We start from the raw sequence: 9,820 nt of genomic DNA on the forward strand, positions 1-9,820 counted from the left end.
GTTCACCCCCCAAGACATCACTTTTAACAGGCATGAGGTCAGACTGTCACTTATATAAAAAAATAATTTTTGCTAAAAAAACTTGACAAACTTGGGCTGAAAGACTCAACGTTTGCTTTGAAAACCAGGCTCACTATGATCTATCTAATTGACCTATGACCACTGGGTTCCTTGGTAGCAATAAAAATCAAGCCTTTGCACATGCCCCATTTCATCTGAACTCTCCTCCCACTATTTCTTCTCATGGTTACACTTTTTTGACAGCACCAGATGACAAAGGAGATATAAAAGGGGCCCAATCATGCAAAACACTGGCAGTCATGTTAAATTTTGGTTTTCTTCCTAAGTGAACGGGAAGCTATTGATAAAGATTTTAAACAGATAAGTAACCAGATCTCAAAGCCTTATGTTACCGGTTTAGGTACGCCATTTTCAGGAGTTTCATCTTCAATTCCTGATGGAGGATTAGCACTACAAACAACAAAAATAAGTACACAACTGGTATTACTTTTCTGAAGTACAGACGGAGCATACTAGTATTTTTAATCTATGTCTGATAGTTTCCTGAAATTACTGTCTCCACCAGAGATGAAAAGAGATGGTAAAAACTGTCTGTCCTATTCTGCTCTTCCTAATGCCCTACATGAAATGTGTACACTCAACACTGGAAGTAGAATGGAATTGCCTCCACAATATGTTAATGATGCAAAATTTGCAATTTGACGGTGGGGTATAATTTGAGTTTTTACATTTTTAAAATATGCATCATACTTAATCAATTTTATTTATCCTAAAACTACACTGAACTTCAAGGTACTCTAGGAATTGCCAAGGGCTATGTAACACACACAGTTTCCTCTTTTCCCTGGTGCCCAAGGAACTCAGATGTGCGGTATGATGACGTTAACTCAGTACTGAGTTAACACACATGCTTCTCCCTAGTTTTCTGTTTCATCAGTCTTATTGGATATATGTCCTTTGTTGTATAAAAAACAGATTTTAAGATTTTTTAAAAAGTTTACTTTCATGTAAGACTGCCTTCCAATTTGACACTAAGGAGCTCCAGACCTAATTTTGATGCATTAAAAAATAATTACTTTTTTAAAGCCAGTTAATACTTGAATTTGCCCTGTTACAACAAAATTGACATATAACAATAAACACTTATGCTCAAGAGACTCAAGCATATGGCCATTAACCATGAAATAAAACTTCTAGTACCACGGTGCAAATGGTTCCTTATATTTTTAATAATTATGATTTTGAAAGTGGGAATTAACCATTAACCTCATTTTATAGATAAAGAAATTGAAATACAAGGCAACTGACAATTATCTAGTAGCATTTCTAGGAAAAATGTCCAGATGTTGATATAGTTCAAAGCTCTTTTCACTGCGTTTCTGCTAATCTCTTCTAAACTTCACTTTTTGTCAAGCAGTTTCTATATAAACCGATTTAATCTCTATAGTGGTATTCTGTAACACAATCTCCAAACAAAGCAAAATGAAGGACAAAACCTGAAAACTTATCTGTTAAATTTTCATAGTTCTACTGCTTGACCCCCCCAAAAATGCATTTATAATTATTCAGTACATTTCTCAGATATAAGTTGAGATTGTTCTTTATGTCACAAAACAGTATGTTTAGCCACAACTTGGATATAAAACAAGACAATCAGAGACAGCACAGTGCAATGGTTAAGAACAGTTTTAACAATGGGCCAATCACAAAGAAGCTGGGGAAAACTAATAGCAAAGACTCAGCTCAGTTAGAGCAACGAAGGAGGTACCGCACTGGATAGTAGAAGACAGGTTTGGCAGAGCTCTCTTCCCCAATAGACTTTTAAAAGTTTTAATTCTCTATCACCATTAAAACACTAGAAACATGATAAAATTATAAGCTTTATCTATAAAAATAACATTTTAAGGGTAGATCTTTTCCTTTGGATGAAATAAACTTAATAGCTTTCCAAATAAAGTGTTAATAAGGAATATGAAGACATTTTGACAGCGATAGAGAAGGGAGAAAGGTTCCTCTCCAATCAATTTAATCAAGCTGTGTACTGGGGAATTAAGGAATATTTAATCAGAAAATAAGCTTCAAGAATTGTAGCAAGAACTAATATTAACAAAGTAAAATAAAAATTAGTTCACAAAAATGTGTATCTGATTGTTATCATTAATTTCTTGATCAACTGAAAAAAGAGGGTATGAAGAAATATTACTTTCATAACTATTAAACTACACAAATCCCAACTCTGTGGTTAACTGAGAGTAGCGTTAGGAACTGGGTTGGATATATCCATCTCAAAACTAAATGACAAGGGCTTCCCTAGTGGTCCAGTGGTTAAGACTCCAAGCTTCCACTGCAGAGGGCAGGGGTTCGATCCCAGGGGGATGTTCCGCATGCCACCAAAGGCGGACAAAAACAAAAAACAAAAAACCCTAAATGACAAGATTTCAGATGATACAGCAATGAATAAAAGAAAAAACAAACCAAAAAAATAAATAAAAACAAAAAAAATCTTCCAACATAGGGGTATTTTTAAGCGAGGAACAATAATCTCAGCACCCCCTGAGCTGTTTCCACTTCTCATTTCTTCCCTCCATTAACTTTTTTAAAAATAACAGCTTTGAGATACAATTCATATACCACACAATCCACTCATTTGAAGTGTACAACTGAAAGGTTTTTAAGTATATTTACAGAATAGTGTATGTATGTATGTATCTAATTCCAGAACATTTTCATCACCCCAAAAAGAAACCTTATATATTTGTAGTTGCTCTCCCCTGTCCTGGTAACTGCTTTCTGTCTCTTCGGATGTACCTATTGTACACATGTACTATAATAAGAAATACAATGTGTAGTTCTTTGTGACCGGCTTCTTTCATTTAGCATGTTTTCAAGGTTCATCCATGTTCTAACACATATCAGTACTTCATTTCTTTTTACTGCCAAACAGTATTTCACTGTACGGATATACCACTTTTCTAAATCAATCCATTTGATGGACACTTGGGTTATTTCCATTTTTTGGCTATTATGAATAATGCTTCTATATATGGTAGCTCTACGTTTAACCTTTAGAGGAACTATCAGACTGTTTTCCATAATAGTTGCACCATTTTACAATCCTACCATCAGTGTATAAGGGTTCCAATTTCTCCATATCTTCACAAGCACCTGTTAACTATCTGTCTTTTTGATTACAGCCATCCTAGTGGGTGTGAAGTCATATTTCCTCCTCTTTTTAAACCCAAATATTCTTTAAAAGTCCTTTTTGTAATCACGCCTCCCCCATTATAAGACACTAAGGCATCTGGTCAGTGATGTCAGCATATCCATGTACTTTTATCCATGAGCTTTTCTGAAATTTAGCATAAGTTTCTGGCTCCCTGATATGTTCTGTAAATGATACTCAGACCTTTCTAGTAATCTAACAAAGGCAATCAATCTTATAACAAATTCATTAATTCCACTTCGAATTTTAAATAAATACAAAACATTGAAATTATAACCACAACGCATTACACCATCAAAAATATTAAATTGTAAAAGTAGTTACCCAAGGAATTCTTTATTTAAAAAAAATTTTTACGTTAAAACTTTTTTTCTTAGTAGTCTGATGGTTATACTGTATACTCCACTACTGAGCTCATTTAAGAGTACAAAGTTACTTAATAGTGAAAAATATCCAAACCCTTACTTCAAAAACATTTTGTCCCCTGGGCTATTAGCAACTAAACAGAATTGGTAAAAGATTACATCCTGAAATAGTAATAAACTATAAAGGACTCAGTGTCTTGCTATCTTTGTCAAAATGTAATCAAGCCAATGATTATAACAAAATAATTCTGACAATCTGTTGACAGAACCACTGTACCGCACAATCTGCATAAGCGTCAACAAGAAATTTCACTAACCTGGCATTTTCTTCTTCTGGCCTTTCAACTTCATTTTCATCTACCAAAAAAAATACATAAATAAATAAATAAAATTAACAAACCAACCACTCTTAAAGAAACCAGTATTATGAAAATCTGAAGTGATCATCACAAGCACTAACCTAGGTCCTTTGCCAAATCACTGTGCACATGCACGTCCCATGGGCCTATAAGCACATTCAAAGTTAGATCACCTTATAATGACTTAACAAGATATGTTTTTATGAAAAATAAAGAAATAAAAAAAATCAGACTTTACTTCTATAAAAATAAACTTAAGAAGTATTAAAGATTTCTAGACCTTTGTAAAAGAAACCCTACACATTTACATTTCAAACAATACTATGAATGCTAAATCTTGCCGCCAAAGATAACGTATTTTACAAGTTTATCAAAATCAAAGTTTGTCGAAGTCACATCATCAAGGAGCTGCGTGGTGCCCAAACGTGCACTTTTACTAAACTTTCCCAAAGACAATCAAGAATACGCATTTTAGGCAAGGAACAAACATTAACTTTCAAATCTAGTACCGGCAACAGACAAGAAGGCACTGTGACTTCATGGAAGTTAAAAGCCAGATGTCAAACAACTCCCTTTCAAGGGGGAAGTAAAAGATGCAGTAAATTTATTTTATGAAAAAGATATACACGAGGTGATACTGAAAACCATAAGCCTAAGGGACATGAGGTACTTCTATGTGGGTTAAAACGCAGTCTCTTAAAAAAGAAAAACTTCACCTTAATACAGGAGAAATTCGGGGTTTTCTTTATGGGCCATAATGTATTCCATCTCTTTCTTTCTCTCTCTCTTTTAATTAATTATTTTTAAAGCACGACTTTCACACAAGGAGGTACCCTTGCAGGTGCATTCCATACAAACTGACCATCAAGAAACAAGACATTAGTTTTACAGCATCAACTTTATTTAGCTATTATTACAGAATGACTGTTCCTGGTACAGGAAGGGCATCCCACAGTCAAGGGGCAAGAAGCGACACACCAACACAGCTTAGAATCGATATAAGAAAACAAGAGGAAAGAGCACAGAGGCTAGGCGGCCGAGAAGCCCGGGCGGAGTGGACGGCGAGGCTGGGGGCCCGGCCCCTAGCCCCCTGCCCAGCGGGGTCCCAGCCGCCACCTGGTGGGTGCGCGTTGGGGGCATGGGCTGGGCGGGAGGAGGCAAGGGGGGCGGGGGACGCGTACACCGCGCTCGGCCTAAGTCAGGCCGCGTGAGGCCCCATGCAAGAGGCCCCAGGCGGCGGCGTGAGGGCCCCAGGACGCCGGCCGTTTGCGGGCCGGGAAGGGAGGCCTGAGAGAACCCGGGAGAGAGAGAAGGGACAGGAAGTTCCGTACCGCCATAGAGCCACTCTTCCTCCTCATCCCCTCCGGTCCCGCCGCTCAGCTCCGACACTAGGCGCTCGACCTCGCCGGCCGACATGGCCGCCCCGAGCACAACTTAAAGGCGGCGATCAACAGCCCCCTCCAACCCTTCCCCAGCCTCGCTGCCCGGGGTCTCGAGAGGGGCGCGAACCCGCCGGCGAGCGAACGAAGAAGGCGCAAGACTCCAATCCGGGGTAGATGGCCCCGGCGGCGGAGGCGGCAAAGAACACGACTTCGGTGCCGCTCCGCCCGCGCACGCGCACTGGCAAGCAGCACCCAAGCAGCGCGGAATCTTTAGGTGGCTTCGCTTCCGCCGCGGCGGCCACCTGAGCCTGGTTGCGCCTGCGCACCGTACTTGGCCCCGCCCCCACGGGATCTCGCTTGCCTTTTAGCGTGGCTTTCTCCCGTGACGTCCTACGTAGGCTACGATTCCCCTCCCCCAACGTTCCTTCTGATAACCTGTGTTGCTTTTGCTGGAGAGTGCACCGTCGTTACTTTCTGCATGTGATGCTTGCTTTCTAGTTTTGTTTTGTTTTTTAAAAATCTTCCGGAAGGCCTTGTTTCATTCTTTACTTGTACCAGAATTGATCCAGAATCGTTGCCTTATCAGTCCCTGTTCCTCATTAGAGAAGAAATCATAATTCATGCCCACTTTCCTGAAAAATTAATTTTAACAGCAAACAAAAGCCAAACTAAAAAATGAATAATGCATTCTCTTTGTCAAAAAGTCAAAGACCTTCTCATCCACTACCCTCCTTTCCAGAAGTAGCCCTTGTTTTTCTGTTTCATGTGCAGCATTATGAAATTGTATACATATTTGCTACACGTGTATTGTTTTGGTGAAAGAACCTGAGATTAATGAGTCTTAAGGTGTACAATATTGTATGTATCATTGTGTAGATTTTTTTATTTGATTGGTTGGTTTGGTTTTTTTTTTTTTCCTCAGCAGTGTCTTGGAGGTCCTTTCCATACTTGTGTATGTCAAACTATGTTCATTTTTTAAGTGCTTCATCATATTTTTTCGTTTATTTATTTAACAATTATTGAATATCTGCTGTTTAAGAACTTGGGAAATAAAAGTATGGGTAAAGCACAGCCCCTTCCCTTGGAGAGCTCTCAATTTATTGAGAAAGGCAGAAGGGTGGTAAACAATTAACTCACCTGCAAGGGAAAAGTGGGTCTTAATAGAAGCACAAAGTGTTTTTATACCACCAATGCCACACCATCTCATGCTATTTAAACAAATCATGTGGTTTTAATCTCCCTAACCTTTGAACATTCCTCTATTGCTATTCTCAGCCTCCCTTATCTGAAGAGGATAATCCCTTGTGTATTTCTAAAGTCTGTTGAGATATAGTCAACTTTTGAAATCTTTCCTGAACCCCATTTCTTTATTTATTCTATAAATACTTACGGAGGGCCTACCAAGTCCCAAGAACTCTTCTAAACTATGTAGATTCAGCAATGAGTAAAACAAAGTCCTTCTTCTTGTAAAGCTTTCATTCTAATGAAAGGGAGACAGACAATAAACATAAATGTACAGTATGTCAGATAGTGATAAGAATTATAAAGTAGGGTAAGCAGGAAAGGGGGACCCCTGAGCAAAGTGATGAAGAGGGATAGGATGAAATTTTATATCAAGTGGTCGGGGAAAGCCACTCTAATGAGGTGGTACAAAAGTAGAGGCCTGAATGGAGAGAAGTAAACCGTTGTGGATTTCTGGGAGAAGCCCTATCAGATGGAGAGAATAGGAAGTGCAAACACCCTGAGGCAGAAGCGTACTTGGAGCATTCAAAGAACCCCAAATGTAGCTGGAGTGGAGTGAGGGAGAGAGGATATATAGATGAGATTAGAGTTATTCTGGAGTGGGTAGTGCACAGCTAATCATTCCTTTCTGCACACTATGCTGATTCCGTGGCATGTGTCTATCACATCATATAGTAATTATTTGACTACATATCTGTTTTCCTAAGACTCTTCACCAAATCCTCCCTCAAACAGGGCATCTTCTTATATGTCGTTCTAATTCCTGGTGTGGTGCCTAGCACTTAGGAGATCTTCTTGGCCTCTACTGACAGTAACAAAATGAAGATTTTACATTCTGCTCGAGAGTATCATAAGGCACTCACTCACAGTCCTGTCTATGTTTCTATTTATCATTCTATGAGTCTGTAATGATGGTTCCATGGGAGAACCAACTGTCTTTTGCTGAGGAGCCTCTTTCTCCTTTCAGCTGCCTGAAATGGGCTTGTCTTTCAAGGCATTACTTAAACTGAAGAATTGATGAATAATAATTGATGCATCAGAATCGCCTTCATGGTGGAGGTAGCATTTGAGCTAAGCTTTGAAAATGAAGATTTTCACAAGCAGAGAAGCCCATAAATCACTAATAACCACTCTTAAGAAACCTCTTCCTTCCTTGCTTCCAAACTGACTTCTTTGCCTGGATAGACTTCCTTAGTTAAAGGAATCTTTATCTCCCACCAGGGAAGACTTCAAAGATAGGTAGCTTGAAGATAGTATATAAAATTATGACCTTATCAAACTACGATACTCCATATATTCTGATGATATTTGTTTTCCATTGTGTGTGTGTGTGTGTGTGTCTGTGTTGGTGTGTGTGTGAGAGAGATCTGCTGGTTCTTGGTGGGAAAAAAAAGCCAAAAACAACAAAGCAACAGTTTTAATGTATCTATCTCTGAGAAGTACTGAAAGGGAATGCTCAGTAGATGATGATTAAAATGATGACAGGAGGTAAAGATCAAATAAAAGTGCCTTGCTCAGTATTTAGTAGATAGTAAGTACTCATAGATGTGTTTTGAATAGATATGGCATTTAGGCTCGACTATACTATTTGCTGCCAACTTTAGTTATGTCATTTCAATGTTCCTCTCTTTCCTTATCAGTTAATTGATATATTAAAATAGCATTTTATACCCACTTCTTGGAAGGATAACAAAGGTAAAATGAAGTTTCAAATGTGAAAGCATTTGACAAGTTAGAGGTGACTGGTAAAAGAAGTTTTCATATATTGAGGTAGGGGGAAGTCATTCTGGCTTATCCGTGAGTTAACTTGAATTTTATGCTAACTAGCCTGTTTGTGGCCTATGAAACATACTTTGTACCTCTTCTTTAATTACTAAAGAAAAGGGCACGTTGACCAGGAGCAAAGAATGTCCATGTTAAAAATAAAGATTAGGGACTTCCCTGGTGGTCCAGGGGTTAAGACTTTGCGCTTCCACTGCCAGGGTTGCGGGTTTGATCCCTGGTCGGGAACTAAGATCCCTCATGCCACGCAGTCAAAAATAAATAAATAAATAAATAAATAAATAAATAAATATTAAATAAATAAATAAATAAATATTAAATGCCTCCCTTCCTGGGACACCAGTGCTGGTACTCCTTCAATGATAAGACTAACTTTCCAGGTGCCAAGGTTGCGGGTTTGATCCCTGGTCGGGAACTAAGATCCCTCATGCCACGCAGTCATAAATAAATAAATAAATAAATAAATAAATAAATAAGTAAAATTAAATGCCTCCCTTCCTGGGACACCAGTGCTGGTACTCCTTCAATGATAAGACTAACTTTCCAGGTGCCAAGGCCATACTATTCGCTGTGTACCTGCTGATATTTCTTCTTCTTTTTTGAAACCACGTAAGAATGTATCCCTGACTTGTTTGATGTTCTTTTATCTGATAAGACATAAAACTGTGCTGAAGACTATGCTTCTCCGGAGCAGTTCCTCAGAATTATCTGAGAGGCTGTCTTCCAGTCTACAGTCCTCAGTTTGGCAAACAAAACTCTTTTCTATCCTATTATAAATTGTTTATTGATTATTTTCTTCAACATATGTTATGGTTTAGGGCTTTTGTCCTTTGAACATCCTGAGAAACTTCACATGTGTAGAGTTTTCCTTCGTCTCTAGATACCACAACAAGGAATTAAGCCTCAATTACCCATCTTCCTCTGCATTCTGATATATTTTAACACTAAATTCTATGTTGCTAGTTGTTTCTGGCAATTGTATCATCTATTCACATCTACACTGCTATGTAAACTTCACATTCTTTAAGGGTGAAAACAAAATTTTTCTGTTCACCAGATTCTCTCTTACAATATCAAGCAAATGGAAAGTGCTTAGTAAATCCTTAAGTGTTGATCATGAATAGAGAGGACTTAGAAATGAGATGGAGATATGCTTGATTTTATGAGACTAGAAAATAATTGCTAGCTATTTTGAGCAGAAAAGTACAAATCACATTTAAATAAGGTAAATCTGATGATCTTAAGCATGCAACTTTAGCAAGAATTCATCTAACTCTGCCATGATGTCTGAGATCAAGAAATCAATTTTTTCCTGGGTTTTCTTCTCTTTTCTGTCTACCCTGTCCCCCAAGGTTATTTCATCCAACCCCATGACTTTTATTTTTTTATTTTATTTTTTTTTTTGTGGTATGCGGGCCTCCCTCTGTTGTGGCCTCTTCCGTTGCG

The 9,820-nt window shown here is 38.4% G+C and overlaps 1 protein-coding gene across 29 annotated transcripts in view; it reads right to left on the reverse strand.

The window, feature by feature from the left end:
- FIP1L1 (factor interacting with PAPOLA and CPSF1) overlaps positions 1-5,611 on the reverse strand; it is a 65,902-nt gene extending 60,291 nt beyond the window's left edge. For 8 of the 29 annotated variants that reach the window (XM_055085980.1, XM_055085973.1, XM_055085968.1 and 5 more), the window contains exons 1-4: positions 5,300-5,610; positions 4,070-4,114; positions 3,927-3,966; positions 414-471 (exon numbers count right to left, since the gene is read on the reverse strand). In XM_055085980.1, coding sequence (XP_054941955.1) covers positions 414-471; positions 3,927-3,966; positions 4,070-4,114; positions 5,300-5,384 — 228 coding nt within the window. In that variant the 5' untranslated portion in view covers positions 5,385-5,610. Of the gene's footprint in view, positions 1-413; positions 472-3,926; positions 3,967-4,069; positions 4,115-5,299 lie in introns of all 29 variants that reach the window. The other 21 variants (XM_055085976.1, XM_055085971.1, XM_055085969.1 and 18 more) reach the window with 6 other exon arrangements.
- Between the last annotated feature and the right edge of the window lie 4,209 nt (positions 5,612-9,820).

The sequence above is a fragment of the Physeter macrocephalus genome, chromosome 7, assembly GCF_002837175.3.
Source record: "Physeter macrocephalus isolate SW-GA chromosome 7, ASM283717v5, whole genome shotgun sequence".
NCBI lineage: Eukaryota > Metazoa > Chordata > Mammalia > Artiodactyla > Physeteridae > Physeter > Physeter macrocephalus.